Raw genomic sequence first — 15,915 nt, forward strand, 5'->3', positions numbered from 1 at the left:
GACCTATTTAAGTTATGGGACTGTAATTTATTTTGACTGCTGATAAGACTGCTATACATGGGAACTAGACTAACATGTCGTCTCTGAAATAAAATTAATTGGCAGAAAAACACAGTTGTTAATTTTCTCCTTTTATTTATTGCATACTACAATTTCAATGTATCATGATTCTATAATATAAACCAACTGACAGTGGTATCTGTGAATCTAGAGTTTGATATCTTACTTTACACAATAACTCGGACATTCACAGAAGGACTCACTTGCTTGTGAGAGTTTAGAATCTCCGCTGAAACATTATTACGAGTGTTATATAGAAGTTGATCACCCGCACCATCTCCTCATCAGTCACTACACCGTGGCAATAACTTTTCATTCAATGTTTGCGCTGGAGGGCGGACTATAAACGATTTTACGTGCGCATTGTTTCAAGGGCAGGTAACTCTCATTTCACAGTGTCCAACGCACATGTTGACATTGACTGGAAAAGTGTGTGAGTGCATATGTTCTTCACCGTGCGAAGTTGAACGGGTAATGGGTTCACTTATGTGTTTATTATTTTCATCTTTTTCTAATCAATATTAAATCTTTGATTTAGTGATGTTACTCACACTAGCACTGACGAACTGTCAGATTTTTCTAGATAATATTTCTGATGTGCACACACAGATTGGGAAAAACGCACATCATGACAGGTGTACATTCACTAGACTAGTGACGGAGATATTACACATAAGAACAGGGGACCAGTTCCTATTGACAGGGGCCGTTTTATTGACAGCACATGTCAACAAAATGATCAGTGAGGACTTGTAAACAATAGGACCCATCTCATATAGAAGTAGAGACTGATAGCCTATTTAGACTTGTACGTATAGCAAGGAATCTTCAAGTCATTCTAAACTAGTTTAATGTCTGTTACCGGACATTTAATTATGTTGATCTACATTGATCTATCCTAATTACACAGATACACAACGATGGTTTAATTAGTCTTATATTTACAAAAGTGGTCAAGTGTAACATGTCCACCTGCTGACCTAGTTACATACATGGAGTCATGTTGTTATTTGAAGGGAATCTACACTCGAAGTTTGAAAGTCTTGAAATATGGATCAGGTTTTTGTTGCGGGTTCAAAATTTGCTTATTATGGACTATAACTTTGGCTGATTCCACATGTGTTTGGCTCTATCGGAGGATCAAAGAATAAGTCGTTTAAAATAGCAAAGGTATACAATAAACAGCTACAGCCATACTGATAGGGCTGTGTATTGACCTGGATTTTGTATTGCAATATATTGCCATACTATAACGTATATTGCCATACATATTGCAATATATTGCAAATTTAGAATTTCATGTGTTAATCAGAGTTATACCCTGTATTAATGTCAGATACCATCAAGCTCCTTCCCAAAGCATGACACCTTCGTTATACTCTCGGTATAGAGAGCTCTACTAACGGGCTATCGTTTTGAGGAGCATGGTCTTTGCCAGGTAATCTGAGTTGTTCTACCACTAATTATATATAATAAAGTCAGGGGCGGTCGGGTAGCCTAGTGGTTAAAGCGTTCGCTCGTCACGCCGAAGACCCGGGTTCCATTCCCGACATGGGTACAATGTGTGAAGCCCATTTCTGGTGTCCCCCGCCTTGATATTGCTGGAGTATTGCCAAAAGCGGTGTAAAACCATACTCACTCACTCACTCACTCACTATAATAAAGTCATTAACTGAGCATCAAGCGAATGAAGACAGATACTCAGATGTAGGGTTATACCATGAAATATGGATGACAAGAAGGGAGTATTAATTGTTGTATTTTAAGCAATTTGGCATAAAAATAAGGGTTCTTGCAGTTTTGAGTATATGAACTCAACTTCATTGTTGCAAAAAAAATACATACACATATTGGCTGTGTACTAAACTACTTATACACATTTACACACGCTGACAGATTTTGCAAGATGCACATGTTTAGAGTAAACCTCATCAAATCAAATGCAAATATTCAAGGGGATTTCTCCTCGCTGTCACAAGGTTGTCCGAAGCTCAGCTTGTTGGGTCACTGACGCTAATTTGCATTTGGTGATAACGCGGGCTAATTAAAACGGTGCAGGCAAGACGACTGAGAGTGGGAGTGTTGGTTCCCTTTAAGGTCAATACAAACAAAATGGAACTTGGAACTGCCATCGATGTTACCAATGTGAAACCAATGCCTTGGGGCATGGGGAACATAGGACCTAGCTGAGAGCTGTGATGGCATCTGACAGTCAAGACATGACCATTTGTCAGTTATTCGATTCCTAGACGCGTCATACCAAAAGACATTTAAAGATGGTCACAATCACTATCATATGTCTGGGGCAGGAGCAAATTACAACAAAAACCCATAAGGGCTATTTTATTGTTTACTGATCATGCTGACGATGGCGGGATGCACATACACTGATGACATAGTTCACACACAGTAGGTGTTGCACTGCTGTAATGTAAACAATACCATGTGCTTCTACAGCACACAATAGCATGCAGTATTAGTATACTCACCTCACCTCACCTCACCTCACCTCACCTCACCTCACCTCACCTTATCCATTATAGACAGACAGACAGACAGACAGTTTATTCAGTAAGAAGTCCATAGGCCCATAATACAGACAATGGTTGACTGCATGAACTACGCATGCCAAGGAAGTAGTCGATTTACGTTTCTCTTAGCCGTTGGACTTTATATAGATATAAACATGTGTTATATACAACATCAAAGTTTTCTGATGAAATAATTTCAGTAAAAGATGTTACAGTTTGAAACTTGATATACTGTTTTCCATTATAGATTCAAAAGGGACCCTTCATAATGAGAGTACCACCAGTTTTGTCTTTGCTGAAAGGACTTCGACACTCCCTGACGACACATCCCATATCCCACCAGCTCATGCCTGTTCATGTCCCTGCAACAAGACTGCGCATATGTCGAAGATGCTTCAGCGAACTCAAGGCAACAAGAAACAGTCACGTGATCCCGCTGTTCCTCAAAGCAGAAGAGCATGTTGGGAGAACAGCAATCGTCGACCAAAATAACCGTTTCTCGTACGATGACATTTTGCACTATAGTTCCCTGTTATCACAGAAGATAATCAGCAGATGTAACAGAAATCCCAAAACCGGCATAGAAGGTGCAAGAGTGACGTTTTTGTGCGAGAATGACATTTCGTATGTGGTTGCACAATGGGCAACGTGGATGTGTGGGGGAGTGGCAGTTCCACTGTGCAACCTGCACTCTGATTCGGACCTGGCGTACTATATCCAGGACTCCCAGAGCTCTCTGCTTGTAACCACAACAAAGTATGCTGAGAGACTACAGCCAATTGCTGAAGACCTCGAGATCCAACTTGAGACGTTACAGGCGTCGGAGTACATGGGGTCATATGACAGTGATCAGAACAGTTGGTTCCTCTCGGACAATCCTGCATCCAGCAGCAAAAAGGAGAGAAGACGGATCAAGGGTCGCTATGACGATCTCCTGGCAACCAATCAGTACAAGCGGGAACTAGCAATGATCGTGTACACAAGCGGGACCACAGGCCGACCTAAAGTAAGACATAAGTACAAGTGAAAATAAGTTGTATCATCAGCAATACTTAATGAGATTGTATACACTATGTTCTTTCATCACAAGTGAATACAAATGGCCGCTCTGCAGTGCAGTAGTAACACATGTTTATTTTCAGTCATGATGACTAACGGGATCGGTTGGTCAGGTTCGCTGACTTGATGGATGCATGTCATTTTGGTGTACATTAATTCGCATATTCAGTTCATGGTCTTGCATACTTGAAACCCTTGTCTGATTCTGCAGGAAAGTTCTCTCTTTTTTTATCATAAAACATGCAGGATGAACTTTTCTACATCTATTATGGTGTCAACACCCTCCTCCCCTGAATCACGAATACCATCAACTTTTTTCTCACTGCTAGTATGGTTTGTTTTTAATTCAAGATGTCTTGGTTGGTTTGCATGGCCCCTGACAAGGTAGTATGAGGAAGGCAACCTTGTATTTGTACATATTTCTGTGTTGAGGGGGTGGTGCTGACTCACGGTAACCTGAATGCCATGATGTCTGGGATGATCACGGCCTGGGAGTGGCAGCCCAGTGACGTCGTCCTCCACGTCCTCCCACTACATCACGTGCACGGCATCGTCAATGTCCTCATGACTCCCCTCTTTGTTGGAGCCACGTGTGTCATGATGCCAAGTTTTAATCCAGCAAAGGTAAACAAATTCTCTGTTTTTGGTCAGACAGTATTAGACACTCTGATACAGAACCATCACACTTAGTGACCTTTGCATATAACATTTATTAGTTCCACACTTTAACATATACTTATGAACATATCGTAATATGAGTGAGTGAGTGAGTTGGGTTTAACGCCGCTTTTAACAGTATTCCAGTTATATCGCGGCGTGTCAGCTTAATGTGGGAGGAAAGCCCGAAGTGATGCCCGAAGTGATGCAGGTCTCAGACGTATACCACGAACACGGGTATGGTGCTGACAAACCTAGAAACATAATCGGGGCGAACCGGGATTCGAACCCACAATCATAGGTTTCTGGCGTGACCAAGGGACGCAACTCTGTATCGTAATATAAACATGTCATAACGCTAAGATCACTTTGTGAAACAGGTCTCAGAACACTTTCAAATTCACAACCTCAGGCTAATGTGATCATTTTTAAATGAAATTAATGGTATTAATATCTTTGCTTGAAAACTTTTAATTGAAAACAGAAGATATATTTATCATAAAACTCACTAACTAACTAGATGGAACTGATCACTGCATTTTCAAATGCATTGATTGTTTTAAATAATATTTTGGATTCGGCTGACTGTTACATAATATTAATTGGTATTCATAATATATTTTTATACAGCTAAATGAAATTTATACAACAGTTTAGACCGTGAGATGTTTAACAAGAGGTGATGCTCCCTGATTTCAACAGGTGTGGTCAAGGTTAACCGACTTCCTCCCGGGGGATGTGCGCGTCAACGTCTTCATGGCTGTCCCGACAATCTACGCCAAGCTGCTTCAGTACTATGACACTGAGTTCAACCAGGAGAAGAAATTCAGGAAGAGCATGGCCTTCATCCGGAGTGCTTGTTCCAGCCGAATAAGGTAAGGGACCGACCTTTTAATATTACTGGGGACTGGTATGTTTGTGAAGATATTTTTTCGGTCGCTGCTTTAAATCATACATTTACATTTTTTATACACCTTTACTTTCAGGACATTCAGCATTTCGAGGAGATATTTTGTTTCTTTTCGTTAAATCTGAGCCAAAATATATTTTGGGAATATTTTCTGGAATATGAAAGGATTGCATGCAAGCTGCTTTTCAGCTCTTTTTAGTTGATTTCAACTTTGTTTAAACACAAACGTCAAATTTAGCATGTATAGCCAATGAATTAATTCAAAAATCAAAATTATATGATTAATTTGACTGAATTTACCAGTTAAGTGTTACCCCTTCATTGGGACCATGACAAATATGTGAGTTATTTCCCAGGACTTGAAGACATCCTCAGGGAGGGAGCATCTGCTGGTCTTGGTAGCCTTGTCGTAGAAGTGCTTCCTCCCTGATGGTGTCATCCTGTTCAGATCAAAACATGGTCACAAAATATTAAAGACAATCAACAGGGTTTGACAGATTGTTTTGGTAGGACCAGGTGGACACATCACAACAGTCCCACTCAAAAGTTGCCAGATGATGGCAAGACTTCAATTTCACATATCTTGCACACCTCAAATATTCTGCCAACTTCTGGCCTTTTATTCTGTTAAAGTTGGTTAAAGAAAGGGTCCATGTTGTGTGTTGGGTGGCTTGTGGTGGGCTGATTCTTGTAGTGTTGGTGAGCATGCCCTTGTATGTTTGGTGAGCGTGTTTCTGTTGTATGTTTGGTGAGTGGGTCTCTGTTGTATGTTTGTTGAGCATGACACTGTTGTATGTTTGGTGAGCGGGTCTATGTTGTATGTTTGGTGAGTGGGTCTCTGTTGTATGTTTGGTGAGTGTGTCTCTGTTGTATGTTTGGTAGGCTGATGGTGAGTGGGTCTCTGTTGTATGTTTGGTAGGCTGATGGTGAGAGGGTCTCTGTTGTATGTTTGGTAGGCTGATGGTTAGTGGGTCTCTGTTGTATGTTTGGTAGGCTGATGGTGAGTGGGTCTCTGTTGTATGTTTGGTAGGCTGATGGTGAGTGGGTCTCTGTTGTATGTTTGGTAGGCTGATGGTTAGTGGGTCTCTGTTGTATGTTTGGTAGGCTGATGGTGAGTGGGTCTCTATTGTATGTTTGGTGATCGGGTCAATGTTGTATGTTTTGTGAGTGGGTCTCTGTTGTATGTTTGGTGAGTGTGTTTCTGTTGTATGTTTGGTGAGTGGGTCTCTGTTGTATGTTTGGTAGGCTGATGGTGAGTGGGTCTCTGTTGTATGTTTGGTAGGCTGATGGTGAGTGGGTCTCTGTTGTATGTTTGGTAGGCTGATGGTTAGTGGGTCTCTGTTGTATGTTTGGTGAGTGGGTCTCTGTTGTATGTTTGGTAGGCTGATGGTGAGCAGGTCTCTGTTGTATGTTTGGTAGGCTGAAGGTGGGTGGGTTTCTGTTGTTTGTTTGGTAGGCTGATGGTGAGCAGGTCTCTGTTGTATGTTTGGTAGGCTGATGGTGAGCAGGTCTCTGTTGTATGTTTGGTAGGCTGATGGTGAGTGGGTCTCTGTTGTATGTTTGGTAGGCTGATGGTGAGTGGGTCTCTGTTGTATGTTTGGTAGGCTGATGGTGAGCAGGTCTCTGTTGTATGTTTGGAAGGCTGATGGTGAGCAGGTCTCTGTTGTATGTTTGGTAGGCTGATGGTGAGTGGGTCTGCTGCACTGCCAGAACCAATCATGAAGCAGTGGGAGGAGGTCACAGGTCATCGGCTGCTGGAGAGATACGGGATGACAGAAATCGGCATGGCACTGACGAACCCCCTGCATGGCCCCCGCATAGCAGGTGACATACTCGGCCTTACTTCACAGCTTCATGAGGTTAATTTTCGCTAATCAAGGCATTGTTATAAAATGTCAAAACTGATAACGGAAATATACCTACCAATCAGTGTAGAACTAGGTTACCTGTAGATTTAGTAGCCCTGTATTGAATTTGCCCAGCCTGCAAACTCTCAATGTTACATTACTCTACACTGAAAACATGGTATGCTTATTTCCATTCTATCAAGCCAAAAAAAACCCTCTTTGGTGTTATAGAAAATAACGAGATAAGTGGTGTGGCTTGAATGTGACACTTTGTGCAGGCTGACATTTTATTAATTTAGTAATCCTCATCATAACTACGTGAGTGGGTGAATGAGTGAATATGGTTTTACGCCTCATTTAGCAATATTACAGCAATATCACGACGGGGAACACTTGAAATGGGCTTCACACATTGTACCCACATCGCGAATCGAACCCGGGTTCTTTGGCTAAAGAGCAAACGCTTTAACCACTAGGCTACCCGACCGCCCATCAAAACTAAATATGCCACTGTATATACTCAGATTTGTTTTTAATATCTCTGTACTTATCACGCATGTATGACATACATTGAAAGTGTGTAGCATAGATATTTAGTAAAACAACTTCAAGTGGAAATCCCTCTAGGAAATGAAGGTTAGTTTTTAACTGCACACATCTGTTAGGATGTTACAATGTCAAGTTCATTTCTATTGTGTTTCTGCCCAATAGTTATTGCAACATATACTTTGAATATTAAATGTTGTTTATTGTGGGAACTGCAAGTATACCTTTGTAATCTTGTGTTATTATTATGTTTTTAAAGTGCCAACTAACCCGATCTCATTAAAATCTTAGTGCTCGTTACCGCAATCGGGGGAAATCCCGTTACGGATCATTTCAGAACGACCTTTCATCCGACCAATCCGAGTGTCACTTAGCAGATCGGGAAAGTGACAATCGGAATGTGTTTTCTAATTATGCAACCTCGTAAAGGTTGGGTATTCCAAATGACGCTGTATGACTGATTCCGTCAAAATTAGCATCTGTCTCTCGCTTCCGCTGGATAAACATTTGAAACGGTAGTGACTTTCCTTGGGAAGCATTGCCGTACAATCTCTGCCATCTATTAGACATTCCAGAATTTCCTTTTATTCCGTTTTCATAGTTTGAATCAGTATTTGTCAAAGCATGAGTCTGGAATGAAAGTCGCCAGTTTGAAACTAGAGAGAGGCTAATGTTGACTTCTTGTGAGTCATTTTATTGGTCAGTCAAAGTCCATGGAAGGTTATTCCCTGTAATGGGATGTCCTCAGATCTTTGGTGGCAGTAGTGAGAACTTCGTTCTGATTTTAATGAGATTGCAAATGACCTTGGTTAAAAAAACAACTCTCTCATGTAAAACATCAGTTGTGAAATATGTGTTTTAATTAGAGGTTGATGTTGTGATTTGAAACCTTGAGTCAAGTATTTACCAAATTCATTGTAGAATACTGATCATGTATCCCCACAGGCAGTGTTGGTCAGCCATTCCCTGAAGTAGAGGTGTGTATCGTTCAGAACAATGTCTACGCTGAGAACGGCTACGACATCTTAGCACGGGGAAACTCCAGAACCACCACAGTCTACAGGGGTAAGAATCCATCCTTTGTCTACATGAATTTGTAGGACTCCGATCTATGGCGGATCTGTAACAGATTGTCTAATTCGTAGCCAATTTGTGTAATCCTTTTGGTAATACGAATAAATAAATGAAAAGATTGACAATCCTAATATGCCTCAAAGATATTTCATGCAATACATGCATACTACACGAGCATCTTTAACTTTCATGGTGCTTTGATGTTCATGGTGCATTTGAACTGGCACGTATATTCGTACTGCAAGTGCATTTGGTTAGATTTGTTCGTTGTTATGCAGAATCTTTTTGCGGTAGTATAGTCTAACATTACTTTCACTGTTGATATTGGCATGCCACATTCACTGTTTTCAGACGGAGAGCAGGGGGAGTTGCTGGTCCGAGGACCGGGTGTGTTCCACAAGTACTGGGGGAAACCAGGGGCGACAAGTCAGGCTTTCACCAGAGATGGGTGGTTCAAAACAGGTAGATTGTTACAGACAGGTAGATTATTACAGACGATGTATGTTCAGAGATGGGTGGTTCAAAACAGGTAGATTGTTACAGACGATGTACGTTCAGAGATGGGTGGTTCAAAACAGGTAGATTGTTACAGACGATGTATGTTCAGAGATGGGCGGTTCAAAACAGGTAGATTGTTACAGACGATGTACGTTCAGAGATGGGCGGTTCAAAACAGGTAGATTGTTACAGACGATGTATGTTCAGAGATGGGCGGTTCAAAACAGGTAGATTGTTACAGACGATGTACGTTCAGAGATGGGTGGTTCAAAACAGGTAGATTGTTACAGACGATGTATGTTCAGAGATGGGTGGTTCAAAACAGGTAGATTGTTGCTGACGATGTATGTTCAGAGATGGATGGTTCAAAACAGGTAGATTGTTACAGACGATGTATATTCAGAGATGGGTGGTTCAAAACAGGTAGATTGTTACAGACAGGTAGATTGTTACAGACAATGTATGTTCAGAGATGGATGGTTAAAAACAGGTAGATTGTTACAGATGATGTTTGTTCATAGTTGGATGGTTCAAAACAGGTAGATTGTTACAGACGATGTATGTTCAGAGATGGATGGTTAAAAACAGGTAGATTGTTACAGATGATGTTTGTTCATAGTTGGATGGTTAAAAACAGGTAGGTTGTTACAGACAATGTATTTTCAGAGATGGATGGTTCAAAACAGGTAGATTGTTACAGACGATGTTTGTTCATAGTTGGATGGTTAAGAACAGGTAGATTGTTACAGACGATGTTTGTTCATAGTTGGATGGTTAAAAACAGGTAGATTGTTACAGACGATGTTTGTTCATAGTTGGATGATTAAAAACAGGTAGATTGTTACAGACAATGTACGTTCATAGATGGGTGGTTCAAAACAGGTAGATTGTTACAGACGATGTATGTTCATAGTTGGATGGTTAAGAACAGGTAGAGTGTTACAGACAATGTATGTTCATAGTTGGATGGTTAAAAACAGGTAGATTGTTACAGACGATGTATGTTCATAGTTGGATGGTTAAAAACAGGTAGATTGTTACAGACGATGTATGTTCATAGTTGGATGGTTAAAAACAGGTAGATTGTTACAGACATTGTATGTTCATAGTTGGATGGTTCAAAACAGGTAGATTGTTACTGACGATGTATGTTCATAGTTGGATGGTTAAAAACAGGTAGATTGTTACAGGGAATGTACGTTCATAGTTGGATGGTTAAAAACAGGTAGATTGTTACAGACAATGTATGTTCATAGTTGGATGGTTAAAAACAGGTAGATTGTTACAGACAATGTTTGTTCATAGTTGGATGGTTAAAAACAGGTAGATTGTTACAGATGATGTTTGTTCATAGTTGGATGGTTCAAAACAGGTAGATCGTTACAAATTATTTGCATAACAATGAGCATGGGTACTACAAAATATGGATGCGGAATATAAATTCTAATTCCCTGAAGGTTCAAGACGTTTTATATTTTTACGTACATGGTTTTCCTTCAGTCAGAAAGGTGGTGCTATAGCCAAAAGTTTAAAGTGTTCACTTGTCATGCCGTAAGACCCGGGTTCAATTCCTCACATGGGTACAATGTGAAAAGCAAGTTTCTGGTGTCCCCCACTGTGATATGGATGGAATATTGCTAAAAGAGGCGTAAAACCATACTCAGAGAAGAAATCTACTATAAGACAATATATACTACTCAAAAGAAGTTAAAGAACACCTGATTTTTTCATATGACTATTGTGAATGTGTCAGGGTGTGACAGACATAAGTGACATTCAGTTTTTTAAAGTTTCAAAGTTACACTTGTTGTTTGCCATTCAGGTGACACGGTCATGTTTAAGGATGGCGTGTACCGCATCATGGGCCGGACATCGGTTGACATCATCAAGAGTGGGGGCTACAAGATTAGTGCCCTTGATGTAGAACGCCACCTACTGGCCCATCCAGACATCCAGGACTGTGCCGTGATTGGTCTGCCAGACATCACATGGGGCCAGAAGGTGGCAGCCATCTTGGTTTGTAAAGAAGGTCGAGAACTCACTGTTGGAATATTGAAAGAATGGGCTAGAAACTACATGCCATCGTATCAGATTCCCACCGTGGTCAGATGTTTGGACAAGATGCCGAGAAATGCTATGGGAAAAGTCAACAAGAAAGAAATCGTTGAAGTAGCGTTTCCGGAAACTGTGAAGTGAGAATGTATGGTTTGTATATGACTGTATGTGACGTGATGATAACAGCATGAAGTGATTAAAGTCAGCATCAGGCCATTATATTTTTATTTGTTGGATCTTGGATCCATGGACCCTAATTTCCTTCAAAATTGGGGGATAATTAAACCAAATTTGCATTATTTTTATTTCTGTCGACACGTCATACATGCCAAGATTACTCTGCGTTTTAAAAAGAGTCATCTACGAAACTTAAAATGCTCAAATGGACATTGATATTTCACCAAATCGTTCAGTCGACTGTATATCCAGAGTAATATACTCAGAGTTATACCACTTGTCCTTGACAAACAACCTTTGCCAAAATTAACTCCCTTTGTCTTCCAAATGACCAAAAAATGAAGCTTCCAGCAGCTTCTTTTTTCCCCCAAATACAGGTAATATTTGTAAAAAGATTCCATGATCCATTATTTTTAAAAAAAAGGAGATGATGTAAAAGTATTTTTATTTAAAAATTATTCCCTCCCCCGACTTCATACTTTGACAACAAAATCTGTGGTCAAACACACACAAAATAATGGCTTTAATTGTTGTGTATCAAGGCTCAGCATTTAACTCATACTAGTCAGCTACCTCTGTGATGGATATTAGGGTAAATAGGGTAATAACTCTGTGTAACTTAGTTACATTCGTTATGACACTACTCTCTGTTACTTATCCCAGAGTGTACTCAGTTTTGTATGGTGCTATTTAGGGCTAGGACGAGTCCAGAGTTACAACCCGGGTACCCACCCCGCTATTACTCTACCCAGGTACTCGCTGTAGGTCTCCAGATATACCGGTACAAAATGTCCGATTGGGAACAGTTTGACCATTGCCCTGAAAAAAACGTATTTAGTGACTTGTAGTGTAACCATGGAGTTAGAGTGATTTTTTTTGTCATTAAACAATATATCACCTGACTGACCACGGGCCTGGGTAGTACTGTGGGTACCCGGGTTTAAAATACCAGCCTGAGACGATCAATTTTGCTGATGGACAATCAGTTTGGAAAAGTTGCACGTTCGAAGGTTGGTGGTTACAGTTACTAAGTTGACAATCCACCAGTTGATTGTTATTTTCTGAGAACTTATTCAACAGCACTATTCTTATGTTTACCCTTCTGTTACTTGTGTTCTTTAACCTAAAGGGGAGGTGGGGTAACCTAGTGGTTAAAGCGTTCACTAGTCACGCCGAAGACCCAGGTTCGATTCCCAACATGGGTACAATGTGTGAAGCCCATTTCTGGTGTCCCCCGCTGTAATATTGCTGGAATATTGCTAAAAGCGGCGTAAAACTATACTCACTATTTAACCTAAAAAGAAATTGGACTGGCAACATTTTATCTGGTCTGATAACTTTGCAGTGTTGTGAGTCCAGTTGCCTGGCTGAAATTTTGGGGAATTTTATACACTGAGTGTAGTCTGAACGTTTACCTGTTACCTGGGCAAAGTGTACTTGAGCAGTACAGGGATACCCCTGGTAGGTCGAACATGTCAAGGGACCAGGGAAACATCTCCACTTACAGGTGTTCTAGTTAACAAACTGACTTATGTGCCATCATTGAATCATCTATCTCACATTCTGTATGCACTGTTCCTTCCATACACATTCATTGATATGAGACAACTAATAACTAAAATAGACCCGTGAAGATTCCGGGGTAGATTAGGTCTTCAGCAACCCATGCTTGCCGTAAAAGGTGACTATGCTTGTCGTAAGAGGCGACTAACGGGATCGGGTGGTCAGGCTCGCTGTCTTGGTTGATGCATGTCATCAATCCCAATTGCGTGGATCGATGCTCATGATATTAATCACTGGATTGTCTGGTCCAGACTTGATTATTTACAGACCGGCCAATAACTAAAATAATACTCATGAGTAAGGATAAAATTTATGGATGAATAATGTCTACAATTAAGTGCGACGTTTCGGTGTAAGTTCTAACACCGTTATCAAGCAAGTGATATACAGAGTATGGTTGACCAGTATATATACAGGAAGGAGGCAATGTTTATACAGTAGAGTAGATATCAGATGTAGTTATACTGAAGTGGAGAAGCATGTTATGTACACACAAGGGTAGTAACGACAATTATCGATGAAGTCAGTAATATAATCAAATGGTGAAGCCAGAAATATAAACAACAGGATTATGGCTGATTGGGGTCTTTGATGAGTTGATGGTACGCCGGGGGTATGTAATAGCCTTGGTCACGTTTGATCGACTTCGCCGATATTTGAAATGCGAGGTTGTCGCGATGTGAAATTACCTGTCCTTTTTCCTTTTTGTTTCATTCAATATTGGGATGGCGATGTCAACAACCCATTGATTAAGATACAGTTGCTAGAAATTCAACATCCAAAACCCGACTCACCTGCAAAAGAAAGACCTCAAAAATATTTTTTATGGAAAGGATACCTTCATGTCCATTAGAACTGGCGGTGGCAAATCCTCTCTTACCGATTTCCTGTTTTTTGATTGGTTGGTAAAATGTTAATGAAAGTCAAGGGCGGGTCACTTGAGATGCGAGAACCACGGGAATGGATACAGAGGGTAGTCCAGGTTTAGTGAATTGCAAGCCCTCGAGATATGGTGGATGTGTGTCCCTTATCATCGTGAATTTTTATCCTAGATCTGCCATGATAATGTTTCTATGTTTGTTAGCACCATACCATACATGTTGGCTCGACCAACAGTGATATACATGGAAGACCTGCATCACATTGGGCTCTCCTCCCACATCCAACTGGATAAGTGTTCACTCTCTTGTATATGCCCATGGCTGACATGGCCAGGCTCATCATTCATGAGATTTTGCAACTTTGAAGCAAGGTACAATTAGAATGTAACAAACTGTATTCTCGAAATAAAACTCAAGACGAGTGCGTGCATGCGTGAGTGCCTGGGTGCGTGCTTGCCTGCCTGCGTGCCTGTGTGCCTGCGTGTGTGTTGTTGATAAGGGTCTGAGATTATACGCCCATTGTTTGTCTTTTTGTTAAATAAAATATATATGCTGTTTCTCTCTCTTTTATGATGATTGCTTAATGATCTGGCTTTTAATTGAACTCACTCACTCATGCATGTATTGATTGATTGTTGCTTTTCTGTAGTCATCAATATTCCATCTCCATCGTGGAGGGAGGGGCAAAAAAAGCCGAGTCATTCCCTTACAAATGATTGGTGGAGAGTGTGATCAATACCCCACACTTTCATGACACACAATCAAAGAGGTCACAGGCCATGTCCATCCAATCCAAAATTTAGTCTGCTCGACAAGCATCGGATAATCAGATTTACGGAATTCCTACAGGAGTGGATTTATGGATTTCAAAACCAGCCATGGAAAAAGGTAGCAGGACCATTTTCTAAAATCCAGTGGAATCTGCCTTAACTGTTGTGGGGTCAAAAGTGAAGAGACAAGAACTGAATAGTGAGTCCTTGCGAAATCTTGATGATGAAGTTCCTGCATATGCATCAATTCATTACTGATGACACTGATTAGATCGGACGACCACGCACCTGCACAGAAACATTAAATTATATGACAATATTATTCCCAGTATTTCATTGTGCATGACACTAGGCTCAGATCGAGAGACCACACACCTGCACAGAAACATTCAATTATATGACAATATGATTCCCAGTATTTCATTGTGCATGACACTAGGCTCAGATCGAGAGACCATGCACCTGCACAGAAACATTCAATTATATGACAATATGATTCCCAGTATTTCATTGTGCATGACACTAGGTTCAGATCGGACGGACCACGCACCTGCACAGAAACATTCAATTATATGACAATATGAATCCCAGTATTTCATTGTGCATGACACTAGGCTCAGATCGAGAGACCACACACCTGCACAGAAACATTCAATTATATGACAATATGATTCCCAGTATTTCATTGTGCATGACACTAGCTTCAGACCAGACAGACCACGCACCTGCATAGAAACATTCAATTATATGACAATATGATTCCCAGTATTTCATTGTGCATGACACTAGGTTCAGATCGGACGGACCACGCACCTGCACAGAAACTTTCAATTATATGACAATATTGTGCATCACACTAGCTTCAGATCAGACAATCTGCAGATCGGACGTCCGCGCACCTGCACAGAAACATTCAATTACATGACAATATAATTCCCAGAACTTGCTTGCGCCGCACTCCGCAATATTCCAGCTACCTGACGGCGGTCTGTTAAAAAATGAGTCTGGGACAGACAATCCAGTGATTAACATCATGAGCATCGATCAACGCAATTGGGATGCAATGACATGCATTTACCAAGTCAGCGAGCCTGACCACCTGATCCCGTTAGTCGCCTCTTGCAACAAGCATAGTCGCCTTTTACGGCAAGCATGGGTTGCTGAAGACCTATTCTACCCCCGATCTTCAGGGAAGTGGGAATATATGGTCGCATGAATAGACAGCCGCTAAGAGGCGTGTCCCGCGTGAACCATCGGAAATCACAAATGCCGCGATACGATGAATGC

At 40.8% G+C, this 15,915-nt stretch overlaps 1 protein-coding gene across 1 annotated transcript; it reads left to right on the forward strand.

Moving 5' to 3' along the window:
- Positions 1 to 471: 471 nt before the first annotated feature.
- LOC139454439 (malonate--CoA ligase ACSF3, mitochondrial-like) lies at positions 472 to 11,917 on the forward strand. Its single transcript, XM_071236142.1, has 8 exons — positions 472 to 531; positions 2,839 to 3,597; positions 4,083 to 4,274; positions 5,010 to 5,182; positions 6,896 to 7,041; positions 8,556 to 8,675; positions 9,036 to 9,146; positions 11,005 to 11,917. The coding sequence occupies exons 2-8, from the start codon at positions 2,860 to 2,862 to the stop codon at positions 11,376 to 11,378; spliced, it is 1,854 nt and encodes a 617-aa protein (XP_071092243.1). The 5' UTR covers positions 472 to 531; positions 2,839 to 2,859; the 3' UTR covers positions 11,379 to 11,917.
- Positions 11,918 to 15,915: the final 3,998 nt, after the last annotated feature.

This window comes from Haliotis cracherodii, unplaced genomic scaffold, assembly GCF_022045235.1.
Source record: "Haliotis cracherodii isolate W230 unplaced genomic scaffold, xgHalCrac1.p SCAF_10, whole genome shotgun sequence".
In the NCBI taxonomy this organism is placed as follows: domain Eukaryota; kingdom Metazoa; phylum Mollusca; class Gastropoda; order Lepetellida; family Haliotidae; genus Haliotis; species Haliotis cracherodii.